The sequence below is a fragment of the Ambystoma mexicanum genome, chromosome 5p (assembly GCF_040938575.1).
Source record: "Ambystoma mexicanum isolate Mex_15411 chromosome 5p, UKY_AmexF1_1, whole genome shotgun sequence".
NCBI lineage: Eukaryota > Metazoa > Chordata > Amphibia > Caudata > Ambystomatidae > Ambystoma > Ambystoma mexicanum.
The window spans coordinates 750,286,994-750,308,390 of NC_090930.1; the positions used below are offsets into that span (position 1 = coordinate 750,286,994).

At 47.4% G+C, this 21,397-nt stretch overlaps 1 protein-coding gene across 1 annotated transcript in view; it reads right to left on the minus strand.

Moving 5' to 3' along the window:
• Nucleotides 1-662: 662 nt before the first annotated feature.
• Nucleotides 663-21,397, minus strand: part of FBXL2 (F-box and leucine rich repeat protein 2) — an 838,595-nt gene continuing 817,860 nt past the window's right edge. The window contains exon 15 of the mRNA XM_069613130.1: nucleotides 663-1,385. Coding sequence (XP_069469231.1) covers nucleotides 1,281-1,385 — 105 coding nt within the window. The 3' untranslated portion in view covers nucleotides 663-1,280. The remainder of the gene's footprint in view (nucleotides 1,386-21,397) is intronic.

Genomic DNA, 21,397 nt, shown 5'->3' on the forward strand with positions numbered 1-21,397 from the left:
AACCCGCTGTCCACCACAATCAAATCTATCTCAGTTGTGGATGTCTTCAAAGCTTGGCTTAAACTTCAATGACTTGCTTAAGAGGGAGCCACCCCTAGCCTTTCCCCATCCCCTGACCTGTCCCCACTGCTCCCTCCAATGTCACTTAATAATGTAATATTGTATAGTTATACAGTACTCCTCTTTAGTTTGAAGTTCTTCCTCTCTTAGGTTACTGTTCCATTTGTAAGTCAACAGTTTCTTATATATCGTTTTTCTGTTTGTTTTGTCCTTCCTCTATTTCCCACCCTCAAAAACTGGCTCCCCACTTGCTCTCAACTTTGTTCTATTGTACAGCACCCTTCAGGGAATACCTCTGTCATCTGTAAATGCGCTATTGTACGTAATTTCTGATCAACGAAGTTGACACTCTTTTTCTTCACATAAATATAAATATACGGTGAAACAGGGACATTGAAAGCTCATTCTGCATTTTTAACCAATAACACAACAACTGAGGTAGGCACAACGTGACAAGTTGTATAGCGACTACATATGTCCTAGCTTTTATTGATGCCAAAGTGTAAGTAAGCCCGAACATTTTGCAATAATTTTCCTAGGGATTAAAGATTACACTTTCCCTCTTTCAGTGTAATATTAAGTAAATATTTTGGCAATCTCTGTTACAATATTGATATAGTTTTACTTTTTTAACAGAAGAAACACATTTACCATGAACACATCAATTAAGAAAATGATACAGTGACAAGTTTAGTGCTCTGAAATGAAATAGATGACAGGGTGACCAATCTCTGGCTACAAATCCTAAATCAATAAAAAAATATGTGAATTTGCTTTCCACATAGAGTATATGTTTCATATAAAAAACAATCGCATAATTACACTTAAATCCGAATTCAGTTCATTTTATGCAAATAATGTTGCTTAGCACACTTTAAAAGAGATTCACAAATGGGTAGTGTGTGCATTGTGTCATTGCACCTCATCATTTGTATTATGTTATCATAGCTGGTCCGTATGAATGAGGTTAAAGTTATTTCAAGGGAAAATGGCCAGGGACATTGTGCATCATTCCATGTAAACTATGTCCATCGTCCTTACTCATAAATAGTCTCTGTGGTCAGTGCGCACAAAAGGAACAATGATAGCGATTGACGCAAATGGCCAGTACAGACCCCCTCGGTGTAATTCTGGATTTTTTTCTCTAGAGTACCCTGTGTAACGATTGTTGTGTGCTGAACAATGCAACCCCACAGCGTGTTTTCTCCACTTCATCAGGGTCAAAGGATGATACAGCATCTGCAGAGACGTGGTCCAGGCACCCCTACTGAAGGCGGAGTTACAGGAGCAAAGTATGCATGAACCTTTACCTCTGGTAGATGAGTCTGGTGAGGCAAACAAAAAAGGAACAGTAACTATCATTGGAAAATAGAAATTAGTTTGCAGTCAACATTTCTTTTATTAGGTGCCTTTGTAAAGCTTTCATGATGCCAGGTGGTTGATGCTGAATGCCAAAGGGTGGCAGTGATTACAGAGATGTTCAGACAGAATTCCTCCAATCCCTTACGGTAGGTTGACCCTTTAATGACTGCCAAAGAAACATGCAAATTTGGTTATAAATCCTGCAGCAGTGGTAGATGTGCAGATTCCTTATGGGGAGAATGAAACCCTCACAATCTAGTAGTGAGCAAAATCTATAAATAGTTCTTTTGGGGTCGGGCCATGCGTAGATCAGCATAGTCAGCTGATAGCTATGGAACATGTTACTTACCTGTAACTGTTGTTCTCCAGCATGGGTCTGGCATGGATTCACATGCTCATGAATATTCCCCGTCAGGCCGGGAATCCTCGGTATAGAAAAAATCAGTATAAGTTTTGTTTCTGATCTGTCTTTCTCAGTAGTAACCAATCACTGGTCTCTGGGTCATACTGCCCCCAGCCAATGACTGCCCTCTCCCTAAGCCCTGCCCTTGGCAGCCATCCTCAGATTTGGTAGCACGTGAAGTGGCAGTATGACCAAGTGAAGAGCCGCAGAGGGGTAGGCAGGAGGGTTCGCATGTGAATCCATGCCAGACCCATGCTGGAGAACAACAGTTACAGCTAAGTAACTTGTTCCTTCTCCAGCATGGGGTCTGGCATGGATTCACATGCTCATGAATATAAGAATACATAGCAGTATACACATGCACAACCACGGGAGGTGGCACAAGGCTCAATATCAAGCAATACAACAACTCAACATTAAGCAACTCTTACCTCCTCACTAGGCTCACCTTAGGCGAACAGGTTGCGCAGCACTGCCTGGCCGACTCTGGACTCCTCCCTGGAATCCCGGTCGACGCAGTAGAATCTAGTGAAGGTGTGCATCGACCTCCACGTAGCAGCCCTGCAGATGTCGAGCAGGGGCACACCAGACAGGAACGCCGTAGTAGCAGCGATCGCTCTGGTCGAATGGGCTCTCGGACGGCCGGGCAGCGGTCGGTTTGCCAACCGGTGACAGTGCATGATGCAGCCGGAGAGCCATCTGGAAATGGAAGACTTCGAGAGAGCCTTCCCTTGATTCACAGGTCCAAAGTTCACAAACAGCTGTGATGTCTTCCGGAAACTCTTCGTGCGGTCCACGTAGAACTTCAGCGCTCTAGCTACGTCTAGCGAGTGCAGAGTCCTCTCAGCCGGCGACGAAGGCGACGGGAATAAAACTGGCAACACCAAGGGCTCGTTGAGGTGGAAGTCCGACGGCACCTTGGGCATGAAGGAGGGGTGCGTCCTCAGCACCACCCTCGTGTCGTGAAAAGTCAAGTATGGAGGCTTGCAAGACAGGGCCTGGATCTCTCCCACTCGTCGTGCAGAGGTGATGGCCACGAGGAATGCTGTCTTCCACGACAGAAACTTCAACGGCACTGAATGCATAGGTTCGAATGGGGCCCCCATGAGCCTAGTTAGTACCACGTTGAGCTCCCACGCCGGGGCAGGGGCCTTCACCGGCGGGAATGATCGGAACAGTCCTTTCATAAATTCCTTCACCAGACGATGAGACCACAAGGACGCCCGTCCTGTAGTTCTGGTGTAACATGAGACGGCAGCCAGATGTACCTTGATGGAAGTGTGAGATAGGCCCGCCTTGGCCAAGGACAGTAGGTACGGCAATACTTGAGGGGCCGTAATCCGCAGAGGGTTAATCGTCTGTGCCCGGCACCAGATAGAGAACCTCTTCCATTTGTGTCCGTAGCACTTGAGAGTTGAGGAAGCCCTGGCCTTTGCAAGAACCTCTCTGCAATCGGCCGGGATGTCGTATCCTCCAAACTCTAGCGCTGCAGGAGCCAGGACTGCAAGTTCAGCGACTCTGGTTCGTGGTGAAGAATGGCGCCTCCTTCTCTGGAGAGAAGATCCGCGTCCGTCGGTAGCTTGGCTGGTGTGGACGCTGACAAGTCCAGAAGGTCCGGGAACCAGATCTGCCTCGGCCACGCCGGTGCGACGAGGATCATCCTGCACCGGGACCTCTTGAGCTGGTTGACGAGCTGGAGTAGCAACGGCAACGGCGGGAGTGCATAAAGGAACAGGCCATCCCAGGGGAACGAGAAAGCATCGCCCATGCTCCTCGGTTGGGGAAACCTGCTGGCGAACCTCCGGCACTTGGAGTTCGCCGCCGTTGCGAAGAGATCGATCTGGGTTTCGCCCCATCGTCGGTCCACTTGATCCTGGCGCAGTTCCCACTCGTGGCACGAGCGCAGCTCCCTGCTGAGTGAGTCGGCGATGGTGTTTTTTATCCCTGCCAGATGAAAGGGTACCAGAAACATCCCTTGTGCGATGGCCCAATGCCACAGATCCTGGGCTTCCTAGGACAGGGCAGGGGATCTGGTTCCGCCCTGCTTCCGAATGTAAAACATCGTGGTGGTGTTGTCGGTGAAGATCCTCACCACCTTGCCCTTGAGGGACGGAAGGAAGGACCTGAGCGCCCAGAACACTGCGCAGAGCTCCAAGATGTTGATGTGGAGAGTCTTCTCCTCCGAGCACCAAAGGCCTCTCGCGTGGAGGCTCCCGGTGTGCGCTCCCCAACCTTCCAGGGAGGCATCCGTCGTCACCGTCACCTGGTGGGCCGGGGCTAGGAAGCCTGTTCCCGCTGTCAGATGAGCGGGGACACCCCACCATCGTATCGCCTGGCGGAACGTTTCGTCGAGCGAGATCCTGTCCTCGAAGCTGCCCGTCGTCTGGATCCAGTGGGCGTCGAGGAATTCTTGTAAGGGCCACATCCGAAGTCTGCAATGGGGCACCAGATAAATGCAGGAGGACATCATTCCGAGGAGGGACTTGATAGACCTCACTCTGGCCACGTCCGTGGCCAGTAGACGTTGCACCTTTCCTAGGATGGTCCTTATCCTTTCCTCCGACGGTGAGGCCCGCCGCGCCACTGTGTCGAGCTGTGCTTGCAGAAACAGGGCGACTTGCGACGGGACCAGGTGGGATTTTGGAAAGTTGATGGAGAACCCCAGGTCCGTGAGCAGCTGGACGGTCTTCGCAGTGTGTTCCACGGCGAGCTCCCTTGTCCTTGCCCATATGAGCCAGTCGTCCAGGTAGGGGTAGACGTGGATCCCCTGCAGGCGCAGCCGCACCGCCACCGGTGCTAGGCACTTGGTGAACACCCTGGGTGCCGATTTTAATCCGAACGGGAGGGCCTTGAACTGGTAGTGCCGCCCTTGGACCACGAACCTGAGGAACTTTCGGTGTCTCTTTAGAATGGGGATGTGGAAGTACGCATCCTCCAAGTCCAACGACAACAGGAAGTCGCCCTCCTCCAGTTGTCCCAGCACGTGCTGGAGGGTGACCATCCGGAACTTCTGTGCCTTGATGTATTTGTTTAGTCGTCACAGGTCCAGGATGGGACGCCATCCTCCTGTCTTTTTCCTTACGAGGAAGTATCTTGAGTAAACTCCGGAGCCCCGAAGCCTCTTCGGGACGAGCTCGATGGCACCTTTCCTGAGCATCGCCCGTACTTCCAACAGCAGTTGAGGGACGTGATTTTCCTTCCTGGCCACGGGAGGAATGAGGGGGCACCTCTTCTGGAACTCGAGGGCGTGCCCCAGGGCCAGGGCGTCCAGCACGCAACGGTCGGTGGAGATGGACTCCCACACGCCGATGAACTTCGTCAGGCGGCCTCCCACCTGGGTGCTTCGGCGGGGGCCCGACCCGACGGACAGTTCAATCCTGCTTGGAGGCCGCTTTGCCTCCTTGACCACCTTGGCGACGACGGCGGGATCCACCTGACTTGCCGCGTCCCCTATAGGCCTCCTGCGACGAAGACCTTGCCGCTTGACAGTAAGTAGAGGCGTTGTTGCCAGCTCCCTTGGAGGCACCCTGTCTGCCTCCGGAACTCCGAAAGGACGGCCGTCGTTGTTGGAGCACACCCAGTGCACGGGCCGTCTCCGTGTCCATCTTGATCGCCTGAAGGGATTCATCAACCGCCTTGCCAAAAAGGTTGTTCCCATCGAAGGGCATGTCCAAAACCTTGGTCTGAACGTCTTGGCGGAAATCCGTCGCCCTGAGCCATCCTCATCGTCTCAGGCAAACGCCGTTGCCCAACTGACGGAAACCGGTGTTGGCGATGTCCGTGGCCACCGTAATGGCGTGGTCTGAGGCAATCTCACCTTCCTGCAAGATTTCCAGGGCCTCGGCCCTCTTGGCATCCGGAAGGAAGTCCAACAGCGGGGCGATCTTGAACCACAACTCCCTGTCGTAGCGGGCTACGATGGCCAGGGCGTTGGCCGCCTTGATGGTCGTCGCTGCAGATGAGATGACCCGTCGTCCCATCGCATCCAGTTTCCTACCCTCACCGTCCGGAGGGGAGGTTGAAGTCGAAGCCGATGCCCCCCCTTCTTTCTTCTGGGGTTGGTTGCGCCCTAAGGCACAAGGGGGCAGCGTCGGGGACCCGGTACTTCTTCTCGTACCGGTCCCTCTTCGCAGGAGCCGTGGCAGGGTTCTTGAGGAGGGCGAGCCCCTCATCCCAGATGTCATCTAGAAGCGGTACGGCGAGGACCGTCTTCCTTTTAGCCTCACGCCGCTGGTAGAGGAACCCCTCCTTCTTCTTTTCCTCGGGGCAGAGCTGGAAGAGCTCAGATGCCCTGGAGATCATTGCATGGAAGGATCCAATCTCGTCGGGCGGGGACGCCCGGGCAGGGGCAGACGGGGGGCATGTCCCATCATCGCCTTCGTCGTCGTCATCCGTACCCATCGTAGTCATGTCCATGCCTGTATCATCCCCGTGGGTAGTGAACCGGGGGGGAAGGCAGAGAAGGCCGCAGAGGTGGGAGAGGAAGCCTAGGATGCGTCCTCCTCCTCTTAGGCGGTGGGCTCCCCGAAGGTCCTGGCTCTGGATCCTCCGTCGGGTCTGGCTCAGGCTCCTCAGTCGGGGGAAGGGCCAACCTAGTCCTTATCTCCGAGCATAAGGACTGGATGGCTGACAAAATGGCCGCCGAGGTGTCCTGCGGCACCGGAAACGACGGGCGGGAGGGCTCTTGAGGAGCCTCGTCTGCGTCACTGTTCGTCGCCGCCCTCGTCGGGATCCCTCCCGATGGGCTAGGTCTCCTCCACGACTTGGATGAGCTCCTCTTCAGAGGTCGTGTCCGTATCCACGACGGCCACCACCACCCTACCCCCCTTTTTCCAACGAGGACTTTGTGGGGGTCTTCTCGATGGGCCTGAAAGACGACTCCCTCCGCGGTGGCAGGGAGACTCTGGTACCTGAGGGCGCCTCCACTGGTGTAGCCTCCACAGGCTGAGCCAGGGCCGCGGCGACATCCTCAATCGAGGTCCTAGCAGGGTGAATCACGGCCAACGTCACCTTCTGTACGCCTGGGGCCTTCACCTTCGGGGGAGGGTCCGAGCCTCGATCCCCCTCTGCCGGAGTCTTCGAGATCGTCCGGGGCCTCTCCAGAAGCTTCGCCGGGTTCTCAGACTTCCTCTTACCCGAGCCAGAGCGTTGGCTCGTGGTCGATGGCGCCGGGGAGGGTGCGCCCTGCCTGGCAGCCGAGGAGCCCGACCGTTCGGCGCTCCCGGTGCCCGCGGACTCGCGGTACTTAGCCTTTTGTTGGGCCCCCGTCGCCGGGGCACCCTCACAGGACTTAGAAGACCGCTCGGACTTCTTCTTCTCGCCTGGTGGGCTCTTACCTTCCAGCCAGTTGGCGAGACGGAGGTGGCGATCCTTCATGGTCCGCTCCGACATGTTTCCACAAAACGCGCAGTCCTTTTCCTTGTGCGTCTTGTCCTCATGGAGACCGTAGAGGCATAACGAATGCTCGTCCTCCTGGAAAACGTTCTGAAGCTGGCATCCAGGGCAGGTCCTGAAAAGCTTCCCGGGCGTCGAGCTCCCTTTCTCCTGGGCCATGTCCGGTGTAGGCCTCGGAACTTCTGGAATCCCCCAAAAGCGTAACTCGACGAAATCTTCACCCTTGAGGGGCGTAGAAAACTCCGAAACGGATCCCCGTGGTTCGGAAGTAGAAATGGTGGAGCTTGAGGCTCTTTTAACCGAAAAAATGAGAAAATCTCCTGAAAAAAGCGTGAAAACGCAGCAAAAGCTCGTGAGCTAAGCACGAGGACTCCCAACACTTGAACGTGCGGTAAAAATCTGAGGATGGCTGCCAGGGGCGGGTCTTAGGGACAGGGCAGTCATTGGCTGGGGGCAGTATGACCCAGAGACCAGTGATTGGTTACTACTGAGAAAGACAGATCAGAAACGAAACTGATACTGATTTTTTCTATACCGAGGATTCCCGGCCTGACGACGGGGAATATTCATGAGCATGTGAATCCATGTCAGACCCCATGCTGGAGAAGAAATGCGACTGTGCCCTCCCACTTCTTGAGTTAACTTGCTTACCATGAATCCTAGTGAAAAAGATGCCCCAAAAGCTATTGATTGCTCACCCATACTGCAGAGCGCTTGTGTCGAAGAGGATATCATGAGAAAGGTCAGACAATTTTGGGATCGCAATGAAATAGGGCAGATAAGGTACATATGTTTTATTCAAAGTATATGTGCTGAAACACAGATCAGCATGTGAATTCATGAACTGTGTTTGAAGGTATTTTGTATGGATGAATGGCAAGGGAACAGAGTGAGAACCTGAAATGCTTGTGACCATGAACTGAGGGAGGTGTTTGTGATGAAGAGAGTGTCAATTTATAGTGGAGCTTGCAGGCTGGTGGAAACATCACAGATCATGGAAAGAAGGAGAAATGATGAACATAATGGAAGACCATCCTGATTTGAATGAGTGGGGCGTGTATAGAGAATCATCTAATATTATTATAGCTGTCACCCCTGTGTCCAGGCTGAAGTGAGACGAGCTGCACTCATCCTGCAGATTCCCAATCTCCCATAAAAAAGCAAGATGGCCTCTGCCGTAATAATAGAAAAGGGACAACGTCCCTTTTCTGTTTCTATTGCAGCAGCCCAGCACAGGCAAATGAAGGAGAATAGCAACCAGAGGCAGGCCTGTGGGCAAGTTGAAGGGGGGAGTTGTGGATAATACAGGTGCTGGGAGGGGATTTAGAGGCAAGTCTGGGGGTGAGTTCCTGAGAAACAGATGAATGCACCCTGGGAAGGGACACATGTGGCTGTAGAATGTCTGCATTTTAAGCCACCTGATTGGCTGAGCGCTCGTCTCCAGGTGTGGATAAACCATGCTATTGTTCTATAAGACCTGCTGACTTGACCAATCTTCTGGTTTATGCTGCAACAACAAAGCACCGTTTTAAAATTACTTCTTTGAGAGTGTACATGCCTAGACCCTCCCTACTCACTGGCTTTTGTCTCTAAACATCAATGTGTTTTTACCAAGATACTTGCCAGAGTTTTATTTTGAAAGACAAACTTTTAATGAGCATCGTCCCAACATTAGTATCAAATTCCTTTAGAAACATGAAATGTAATCTAGGTCTACCCAGTCCTGCTTGTTGTGACAACTCCGACAGTATTTGGTCTTTAAATCTTTGTTTTTCCCTTTGTAGCACACATATATGCCACAATATGTTCATATACATTTTCTGCTCATTCTCTTGTGTATCTTTATGCGCGCTTTACTCTCAGGCACCATAGGTCTTTTGGACAGGTTTCAATCACTACTTGAAATTAGGGGTGTACCAAAATTTGTCTTTGAGTAAGTATTCGGCTGAATTCAGATTATAAAAGTGATATCCGGCTTTGTCAAAAATACTTAATTAGGTTTGCACTCAAAGCCGAATTTCAGTACATAGGGCTGCCTCCATTCTTTCTGTTTCTTCCAGGCTTTTGATGCTGTCAAGACAAATAACCCCCTCCAAGCAGCAGGCAGATGCTGCGGGCCCATTAATGACTGCTTAACATTTTCCTTCTTCTAGCAGAGATTTTTCAGTGGGAGAGATGTATCTTTCACACTGTAAAATCTCTGCTACAAGAAAGAAAGTGTGAAGCAGTCATTAAGGGGCCCACAGCGTCTGTCTGCCGATGGGAGGAGGGTATTTGTCAAGCGATGGCCAATTTAGAAGACAATTGTTTTGGGCAAGATGTTCTTAACATTTCCCTGTTAAGAAATGCAAATGTTTATTTTTATTTTGAAAGCACGAATATGAGAAAGTGCCCTAAACTGGCAGTCCATATATTATCACATTTAATACAGACAAAAGACAAATACCTGCTACAGGATTCTTTGCCTGGCTATGCCTCTTTCTTTTCCCACCAGCAACCATTGCACGGATGATAAGAAGGAGGAGCCTGGGGCTTTATGAAGATCTTCTTTTCAGGTTTTCTAGTGCCACGAACTGAGCTGACTTGGGTCTTAGTCCATGTTCTACTGTGTGTCAACTTACCCTTTTTTGCATAACTACTGGTTTGTTCTAGAAAAACTTTACTTGTGATAATTTGTCCTAGACTTCTTTTGTCAACAGCCAACCAAAAGTACAATCTGTGCCCAATATTGGCACTTGCACCATAGAGATTCCCTGAAGGCACTCCAGAATCGATATTAATAATTGTGTGCTGCAGACCAAACAGCAGATCCATATGATGTGGCACATGAAAGCAGCCTTCTGGTGGTGAATGGCAACATAAAAATCCTGAATAAAAAAATAAATGATTCAAAGTTGATAAACTGGTGGCAAGATTCAGGTAAGAGTCTTGCCAATATTGCACATTCATTGAACAAGCATTGTTACATAACATTTGAAGGATAGTTCAAGGTGGGCTCTGCAAACCAAATGGATATGAACCAATGATTAACATTTAATGCAAGCAAGACCACGGCAATTGTGTTTAGGATTCAGGAACTAGGATTAGTTTAATTGCCTGAGCTGCATTGGTTCTTGACCAAACCTTAACAGTATGGAGGGTCCTCACGTTCTTGAAGGGTTAACCCACCTGCAGTTCCGGGGGAAGGGGGAAAATGTGTTTATCTCAGTCTTAAATCTATAAGCCAGATCTGTAAATGCCTTAGTCTGCTCAAGATTAGATCACAAGAATTTGCTTTCATAAAGAATCCCACTATATCTGAGTAAGCGGTTGACTAATCAGTTGCAATACAAAGAAAACATTGCAGCGTGGCTCGAGATATGCTTAGGCAGAATGGCTCAAATTGATTTACATACTCCTACTCTTCTCCATGATCCATCTTAAAGATCTAACAGAGTCCAATGGGGAACCAATATCATAGTATTAGGACTGGGTGATGGTATGTGGTGCAAGCAAAGGTTTCAGGCTGGGAAGTTAATGTTTCACAGCTTTACTAGTGGCAAGTTGGGAAGGTTTGTCCATGAATGTTACAATAGGTTAGCCTGGACAAAACTAGTGCCTGTTTGTAGATCAGGTTCTTTGTAGTTTTTGATGTATCTGAACTGGCAAAGTGGATGTTTATTTCTTTTCAATATATTCTTAGTGTGGAAATTAAGTAGAACTTAAGAAAAAAAAGACAATTTGCACTTCAGACTAGTGTGAGGATACACCCATCTGATGCATGGCCTCAAAACAATCTCTGGATTGAGCGGAGACATGTGCTATAGTAAGCCCATGTGCATGCAGTTAATTCCCAAAGGTTTTGCTATCTGTTCACTTTCAGGAGACTCTGAGGCAGAGTATTTCTCGTGCAATGATGGTACTATGTGCTGTAAAGAAAGAGTCTCCACTTAACATGTGGACCAGGCCGTTTGTAATCGCTTAAAAGCCTTTATGTTTAAATCTGGTGGTTTCAAATTTCCACCATGTGCAAGCTGCACCAGACACATGGGCTCAACAGGGATTGGGCGAAGTGACAGAAATGCGGCGGTAACACAATTACCACTGCATTACCGCTCTGCCCTATACAGAGTTTGGGCAGAAAGTAGGTTTACCTCCAGCTTTTTGCTGGAGGTAAAACTCTCAACATTCTGCCCATCTGCAGTGCTATTACTACAATGCTAATACGGCCGGCTGTGATAGCACCATTACTGCCCATAGAGTCCTATGGACTCTTAAAAAATTGGGAGTAATAGCCTTACCACAACTCGGGATCTGGCGCTAACAGCCCGGTACCGAGTTGTGGTAATGCTATTTGCATTGGCGTTATCCCGGCGGATGTATCGCCGGGATACCGCAACAGTTGTGATGAGGCCCACAGTGTCTACGTATTTACTTCCACAGGGGTTTCAAGTATTTCTTCTTGTAAACTTAAGAAAAGTTACTCACCATAGTGACTAATGTACTCCTAGTCCTAAATCCTAGTCCTAAATCCACTTTCCTCCACTTAGCCGGGCAGGAATGGAACAGAGCCCTTGGCAGCAAACTGTGCACTTCCCCTTCAAACAACGACTCAGGGGCAGGCATGCGCATGACTCTGCTCCTCATGCTCCTTTACCTAAGTGCCTTTCCCGCTGAGCGGACTAGGAGGCCTGACTAAATTATTTAGGGGGAACGATGGAGGGCATATGATTTCCTTAATTCGAAGTTGCGTCCCCTTTCTTCCATATTTATATGAGACTACCAAGCATCACTCTACGTAGGGTGAAAAGAACCAAACCTGCAGAGAATATGTTCCAGAGTACAACCTGCTTAAATTGACCATCAGTTCTAGAACTGCTATCCGGAGAGTAGGATCTACAGAAGGCTGACATATCAACTTCACTAGTAAGGGGTTCTAGTCATTCACCTCTCACTAAGTGGCTGCCTTTCAAATCTCTTTCAATGGAACATGGTGTTGAAATGCGACAGGTGTGCTTTTCCCCATTGTTAATGAGCATGCAGCCCTTTTGGTGTTTATATTTTGTAACTCATAACAACATGTGATGTAAGAGACTATTTGGTGAGCTATATTTGTCCTTGCTGGTTGTTGGTCTGGGTTAGGGCCTTCAAAAGTAACAAAGAGACTATTGAAGGATCTGTGAGATCTAGAGAACCTCACGGCCCTGCATAAGTCTAGGCAGATACTGGAAGGACAATTTCATGTGAAAGTTAGATGCCACTTTCGGAAGGAATGAAGAACACGTTGTAAGGAAGGCACAGTATCAAGACTAGACGGACACAAGTGATCACAGTTCCAGGGTCTTTATTAAACTGCACAATGGGTGAGGTAAACGCCTAATCTAAACCTAAATCTAAGAGGGGGACAAGCGACGACCATCAAATAATATTAAGGCAGTCCCAGTGGCGTCTAGTCAAATAAAAGGGCCTATACAAAAAAAAATATTGATAATCCTTACTGCTATGTTATAAAAGAGTGTACGACAATGTTCACAAGAAAAGAAAGAAGTGTTCTCAAAGTCAGGATGTAATAGCAGGGGGTCTCCTTTCCCCACGTTTTTAGCACGGGACAAGGCAGGACCTTTGAGCACAGCACACTCCTGGGCCTCGTCAGCACGAGGATACAGTTTGTTTCCAAAATATCAGGGCCTTTTGTTGTCAAGTCTCTTTCACGCAAACGTCTGTTGCCTCAGAGGACCTGATGTGTTACAATCAACAAAAACAAAAACAAAAGTTCCTTTGTTAAGTCTTCATGTGGCGATTACACTTCGCCTCAGAATCCCCCTCTGCCGGGCTCTGATCCTTCGTACAACATGGGCCTCCGTCCATTGGGTTCACTGTGGCCTTTCACTCACAATGTACCATTTCAGAGTCTCAATGCCTTTTTAAACAACCATTCACTGTGGACATCCCTCAGCCGGGTTCACACTTGTCGACACTATGTTCACTTTGTTTTATCAATATGCAGGATTCCCTCTTCTTAGCTCTCCCCTTGGCATCCCTCCATCGGGTTCACATAGCCATTCTTATACAGTTAATGATTTGCTCATTCTCATCAGAAAGCAGAGTTTGCCATGTGTCAAAGACTTTCTACTGTACGAGGGATTTTACGTGACCCTCGTATGACCACTTTAACACTACACACAGCCTGCATTAAGGCCCCTGTGGTCTTTGTAGTTTCGTTACCAAAGAAATGTTCCCAGTTAAATACTTTCTCTTTCTTTCACCAGTGGAATACCATATAGAGTCCTCCGAATGAGCACCCACGTGGCGCCGGACCACTCTATGACTGGTTACAACTTCACTCACAAAAGACATCTGTCTATTATCTTCTTTCTGTATATACAATGTTGCCACTGCAACATTGGGCTCAACACAGTCTGGTTTGCTATCACTTGCTTCCGACTCACCGGATGGGTTGAACTCGTTGGTGTTTCCCTCTGTCGCTGGAGTCAAGGGTGGGACCACAATGAGAACCATCTCTCCCCCCCCCCTTGCAATCAGTGAGGGAGGGTTTCCGGTACCAAAGACCTCCGGTATGCCACTCGCCCGCAGTGATTCTCGGTCTTACGGTTATTTTCACAGAGGCTTCGCCGGTCTGGGTTGAAAAGGTGAAGGGCACTTCCCACCTGTTCGTCTTTTCAAATCTTCCTGCCTTTCTCCTCCTCTTGGACTGCCGGTCTGCAATGGCTGCTTCCTCCTGCGTTCGGCCTTGCTTGAAGTGTGCTTTCATGCTTCGCCTTTTATCCCAGCGGGGAAGGGAAAGGCCCGTCGGGTGTGCATACTTATGGTTAATTGCCTGAATCTGCCTGACCCTTGTGTTGGGAAATGTCAGGTAAATGGCCCGGGTGTTGGTACACTGTCTGTCTTGTTGTAGGAAAGTGTTTGTGTTGGAAAAGGGGGTTGAACTTTGGAGTATCCTAAGTGGTTGGGTGGGGGAAAAGGTGTTATATGAAAAGGGGTACCATGTCTCACCCGTCGGTGTCCCACTTCCACTCCCCGAGGACCCGCATCCAGGTGATCCTCCCGCACTGGCCAAATTCAACGAGCTGGATCCAATAGCGATGGCCATGCCCTGGCCACCTTGATGACAGATCCCCGGGGACTAGTCAGGGAGACACCTTTAGGTTTCTCACAATGTCCTCAGGACCACTTTATCTGTGCGAAAACAAGTGAATGGGTCCTCAGCAGACAAGGCCTGTAGCTTTCTAATACTGTGCACAGATGTAACTGCAACTAATATTGTTGCTTTCCATTAAATTAGGTAATGGCTGTAGAAGCCATCAGATCAAAAGGCTTGTGAGCTAGAGATGACAGCACCACATTCAGATCCCAAGCCGGAATTGGTCTATGATGTGGAGGGAAACAATGAGTTAAAAGCCAAAATATGGCGCTTAATAATTGGGTTGAAAAAGGAAATCAGATGGTTTTGTTTAGAAAGATAAGTCCCCAAAGCTATAGGGAAATCACAGCAAGAAGAAACCTGGGCCCCACAGTGTACCACAGCTGAAAGAAATGATAATACATTATCTAATGGAGGATGTAGAATAATTTGCGACCTGCTTAGTATCCAAATTCTTAGCCATTTGTCTTTGTACTGGGAATACGTTTTTTCTCGTCGCTGCCAACACTTGTAGATTATCTACCAATAAATCAATGTAGCCAAAATTCCTCATGTACAAAACTGGAAAGGAATTGAGGGGTGGGGTGAATGAATAGAACCCCTTGCTACTGAATTTGATCTGGATAGCGAGGCAGCAGGAGAGGTGGACCAAGTGCCATATCAAGTAGGTAGGAGAACCAATAGCTCATTGGCCAATGCTGGGCGAGCTGAATAATCCTGCAATTTCTGGACCTGCAAAAGTCCTCAAGGATTTTTTGCATCAGAAGATTCTGTGGAAAAGCATAAGCAAAGAGGTTGACTGAAGGATGGAAGGGGGTGTCCCGTAGAGAGCCTGCTCCATTCCTCCTCCAAAAAGCATAGCAACACCATTAGAAGGGTGTCTTGACCACCTGAGCAAATCTTCCTGAAGTCAGTCCGGAATGGGAACCAGACCAAGGGCACAAGTAAGACTCAGGGGCCATCAGGCCCAGCAGTTACTGTAACAAACAGGTTGATGTTGCATTTTGAGATGAGAAGAGGGTCACCATCTCCCAGATGTCTCTGGTCCTCTCCTCCATTGTAAAGATTCTACCCAAAGAGGAATTCCATAAAACCCCAGATGAATTCCAAAATCTGAGTGGGTGTTAGAGTTGATTTTTTAAGTTGACCGATAGATCCAGATCCTATAGTGTATCTAGAAATAGTTGCAAGTTGGTCGTAGTCAGGGGTGGAGATTCTACCCCACCTTGATAAGTCAATCGCCGATATAAGGGTATATATGAAACCCCCTCAGACATAACTAGGCTGCTACTGCAGCCACAGGTTTAGTAAAAAATCATTGGGCCTCATTACGGGTCTGGCGGTAACCGTGCCGGTGCTAACAGCAGAATGCCACCGGATCCGTAATGATTTACTGGTGCCTGACTTCCCAGTAACACCAGGGGATTACAACCCCGGCGGACCGGAAAGTCAGGCGCCAGTAAATTCTAAGTCCCCATTCCCATAGAGTCCTACTGGACTCTATGGGAATGGGGACCACAGAAGCAGAGTTGTAGTTTGCTGGTACGGAAAGAAGGGTGCCGGTAAGCTTACCGGCAACGTTGTTTACGGACTGGCAAATATAGAATGAGGCCCATTGTCACTGAGATGAGGCCAAAGGGTAGCAGTCTGTATTGGAACAGGTCATTTCCGACTAAGAAGAGGAAAAAGCGCCGGTATGGAGCCCAAATGGGGACGTGCAAACGCATCCTGAAAATCCACAACAACTAGCCAGTCCCCTGGCTGTAAAGAGGTCTTGAACAAGGGCCAGATTGAGATCATGTTGAGCTTTTCTTGGGGTAAGGAAAGGTTGAATGAGGCTAGGTCCAGTCCCGTCTTGTTTGCAAAGAACTTTGAATAAAATCCTAATCCCCTCTCAGAGTCGAACTTGTTTGATCACTTTCATCAAAATCAGTTTCTGCATCTACTGTTGTAGGGGAACCAAAACTTCCTGAGAAAGGGGAGAAGAGTAGGCGGGGGGAGGGAGGAAAAAGGAGACGATAACCCTGATCACTACAGAAAGTGCCCAGGAGTAGTTTCCTCTTACATGCAGCCAGACAAGATGACACTCTGGCTCCCACCAGGCTGCTGTGGGTCCAGGTTAACAGTCATTTACATTGTTTTGATGCAGGAGTTAGGTTTTACTGAGTGAAGTATTGTTAGGACAGTTCTTCTTAAGTCCAGCAAAGGGCTTCATAAAACCATATCTGAGACAGTACAAAACTATACTCTTAGTATAAGGCTGTACCACCTGAGAACATTTGGTAGCGTAGACAGAGCAGATAGTCTTATCTTAGGATGGAGAGCGGGATTTAGCTTGGTACAAAGAAATTGTAGCATACACATGGTCCAAAGAAACCCTGAAACACAAGTATTGTAAAAAATGTATGGTTTATTTAAATACAAGTAGGCCACGATAAATATTGGGAAAGGCATGTACTATCACATATCATATAAACATAATTATAAAAACCAACTCAATACCTATGGTATACAAACCAAAGTATAACCTTTTTTAGATAACAATAAGCAGTCAGGGTGAGTCAAACCTATAACACATTCAGAATGTCATTCGGCTATTCTTGGGGAGTAAAACCAGGTTAGGTATACGTTTAGAATACAATAAGTAATTCAAGGGTAGGAGGCCCGAATGGTCCCAATATACAGTGTTATTCAGTTATAGACACACTTTATTAGACCACCACTGATATAAGCAACTTTTGCAAAACATGTAACTTTCTTCTATCAAGAATGATACAGTTAGACACCAATGTTACCTTAAAGAATTCAGTTCAGAGGGAGTAACTGAACTTGTATACTACTTAGAGGCCTGAATCTCCTCAATGATAACTATGAACACAGTGACACTATTTTAGAAGTGCCCATTAGCAATTCAGGGAAAGCACAACCCATCAGGTGAGTAATTTACAATGCACTCTTCTAACTGAGTGACTTCAGTCAGGCAAGTAAGAGTACTTACTTGAATTAACTCAGAAACCATACAGTTTAAGAAGAGCAGCCGCTACTTAAGGTCAGTACATAACCCAATATACTTTTCAGAAGTGCATTATACAATTTTAGGGTAAGCATTCTTATGAATATTTTAGAACTGCTCTGAAGCAGTTCAGGGAAAGCATAACCCAATTATACAATTTAAGAATGGCAAAGCTATTGAAGGTAAGGACCCTATTATACTTTTAAGAGGGACCACAAGCAAATCAAAGACCAGTATTGACTCAAAAAATGTTTTAGAAAAGCACTAAAGCAGATCAGGGAAAGCAAAACCCAATAACACACATTTAGAAAGACACAGTGTATTTCAAGGTGGGTAAATCTTATTGGTAAGCCTTTACACTTATTCACTTTAGAAATAATAAAACACTACCAACACTATCACTTTTTAGAAGAGTGAAACACAATTCAAAGCTAGTAAAATCACTTCTATACTTTCTAAAAGGAACAACAAGCAACTTAAAGGTAAGTAATAACTTTTAGACACTTTGGGCCTCATTACAAGTATGGCGGAGCAGGGAAAAATTGGCGGCAACGGAATTACCGCCACTTTCCCCTCTCTGCCATATTACAGGTATGGTCCTGGAGTGGAGGATTTACCTCCAGAAAAATGCTAGGGGTAAATCCCCCAGCTCACCGTCGGAAAGTCGTTAAAATTATATGTGCGGAATTACTGCTGCAGCAATTCCACCCAAACAGCCCCATAGACTCCTACGAATTGTGATTTACACCACCATCGCCACTTGTAATCTGGCAGTATTTCCGCCGGACCAAGTGGAGGTAACAGTAAATCCGTTTGGTGGCCTAAGTCGTAATGAGGCCCTTTGTAACTTATTCTATTACAAAGATACAGTTACCACACTAACCTCTTTACAAGTAAGTACTTTCACACTGATTATAATTTGAAGACAGAAGCCTTACCTTTTAAAGTCCTTTCCTAATCTAGAGCATGAGTTTTCTCAGAGGCAGAAGAGGGACCCTCACACCCACATGAATCACCCACTCAGCCTCTCAGGCTTCACAGATGATTTAAGGTAAGTATTACCCAAACCAACACAGTACCACGGCAGAAAAGAAGAGTTTCTGGGTGGATGCCTTCAGGATGCAGCAGCACAGGATCGGGACCTTGGGTTCTTGGTCTGGAGACTGAAGAAATGGACACTGAAGAAAAACTGGCCGTAGTCATCAACGTGGGAGGCTTCCAACACAGAATTCCTTGCAGCTTCTCACGGCTCTGTGGATTTGGCACCCTTTTACAGGTACCTGATGAAGACTGAATATTGCTGGTCGGATTCGATTCACTCTCTTGGTCCACAAACTGGTGAGGGGACTTCAGGGATTTGAATCGTTTCTCTGCAGTTCCAGGAGGAGTCCACCAATGTTTTGGACGAAATCGGACTTCGGAAGACCATGCACTGCAATCAGGCTCGAGTTACCCTGGCATTGGCGTTTTTGCAGCTCAGCAAGGTCACAACACATCGAGGGATGGCTCAAAATGCAGGTCTTCTTGAGACTAGTGGGACTCGCCAGCCTATTGGTAGGAGTCGACGTTTCCGGGACCTCCAGGATGCTTGGAAGGAAGTTTTACTTCAGGCTCTGGTTACTCAGCAGGCTCTCTGGTCACTGGAAATGGTTAGATGTTGTTTCCTCTTCCTCTTCAGATTTGGTTACATTGGTCGACTTGTCAGCAGCTGCTAGGATCAGAGAATTTATCAGAAACTACAGCACAACGTCTGCTAACTGTCCCTGCAGTTTACAGTTAAGGGCAATCTAGCTGTCCAATCAGGAAACCCCCTCCCCCCCCAGTAGGAACTAGTTCCTCTCAGGCAAGGAGAAAGACAAAGCGCTGCAGAGTTTTGGCCTCCTCCCTCGCTAACTGCCTTCTCAGACACTCTGGAACCTCGGTAGGGAATTCAAAGGATTCCCGTTAAAGACAAAATTCAAACCACCTACAACAGTAGAAGAAGGCCTCAAAAACAGCAAGCAAACAAGATATGGCGAAAAGAGAAGGAGACCATGGTTATGGTGGTCCTCCTGTGCATTACCGCAGCTGATCTGACAGCCTGCGAGTAATAATGACTAAAAGTCATAAAGGTAGTTTCATTGCCACCAGACATTCAAGTTAATTGTAATTGTGGGTGCTGGCTCACTATATCAAATGAACTGGGGATGCAAATCCCACATTACCCCTTGGGAACAGTAGTTCACCCAAGTACATTAAATAGAAATTACAAAGGGAAGCCCAAAGAGGCAACCCGGCCTAAGCCCACAGGCTATAGGCAACTATAAATCCAAACACACACGATGGAGAGACATAAAAAGGTCACCCATAAAAAGAGTAAAAGACTAGGTGAGAGGGGAAAAGGATTCCCACTCACCTAGGGACAAGGCAACATAATGGCAAAAAGTTCTGGTGTTGGCACAGGCCAGGAAGATTATTCACATTTATGAAAATCTTACCTAACAAGTATCCCCTCGGGTAGGGGTGATGTTGCTTTCTTCGGGGAATGCTGGGTGATCTGTCAGCAGGATTGCATCTAACGTGGAAGCCACGAAAACCAGCCATGTTCTTTTGGGGAAAAAAAGACTGTCTTGGCTGACCAGTGGCTCCACTATTCTTGTATTCCCTGTGGTGTGCAGATGAAGAATTGGATGGCATATATTAAATTGACTCTTAAGTCTTTGGGCTTGGGCTCTTACTTTACCAATCCCCCGAGCATCACCATGGTTCCCTTCTCAGCATTAAAATCACTGCTGCTGGCATACTCACCAAATACTAGAAAAGATCCCAGTCGTAATGGGTCTACGGTACAATTTGATCTCATATTTCTCCCTCTGATGGGATGGCTCCATATCTTAACTTTGTTATGATCCATATCACAAGTCACTATTAACCCGTGCCAGGTTTAATGCTGTGAATGTTAAAGCAGTAACTAGGATATGGACTAACATGTCTTCTACGAGTGTTGTCTGTTTCTGCGGTACTGTTGAAACACTGGCCCATTTAGTCATATTTCGCCCTTTAAACAATGATTTGCATAACCATATCCTTCATGATTTTGTTACGGGCTTGGGCTATAGGGAATGATGTCCTGCTTTTTTACTGTTATGAGCAAAAGATGTCACTAATGTTTTTAAACATGTTTTTTTTTACATTCTGCCTTAAAAGGAAGACGTATGCTTGATGGATTACACTATGATACTGACTGATTGATATATAATTATTATGAAATGTTCTGTGATGAATTTCTGTGCTTTTATTTCTAAAGATGTGATTGTATAGTGATGTATACTTATCTATTTTTATGCTTATATACATGACATGCATGTTTTATGGATATAATTTATATCTGAAATAAACATTCTCTCTCTCTGTGGCTCCTGTCATAACTGAAGCTTTTGTGATTGATAACCATGATTTGCTGTCTTAGTGCTCATTTATTCCATTAAGCAGAAGATCCATGATGTGTTCATGTTGAAAATGTTCATCTCTGAGAAGTGCCTCTCTATGCAGCGCAACCCCCATCGCCATGTCACGAGCTGCTGTGTCCAAATGATGGTATACATACTCTATAAAGGTCCTGTGCTATCTGCCTAGCCTCAAACAACCCTGAGCGAAAACTAGTTTGATATTCCCAGGTAGGAGGGTGTTGTAATCCCTCAATACCTCCCAGAACATTAAGATTGTCTCTGCATTTGCTTGGCGAAAGCTTAGGGAGGTGTTTTGATATTGCTTTTCCCAGCTGAATCAAGAACACTGTCTTCACGTGACAAAGGTCCCCGAGCCGTGGTTGAAGACAGTGAGGCAGACAGAGGTGGACAAATGCCTACGCCCATTGCTCCTCCCACACGGGCTGAAACTGATGCTGAAAATGCAGCTACTGTGTTGGGGAAGGAAATGCACGATTATTTGACAGTGGTGACAGTGTGTCACGACTCGCTCCCGTCGCTCCCGTTCCCGCCACTTGGGGGCATGTTTTGGGGTTTATTCCCTACTGGACATTTCC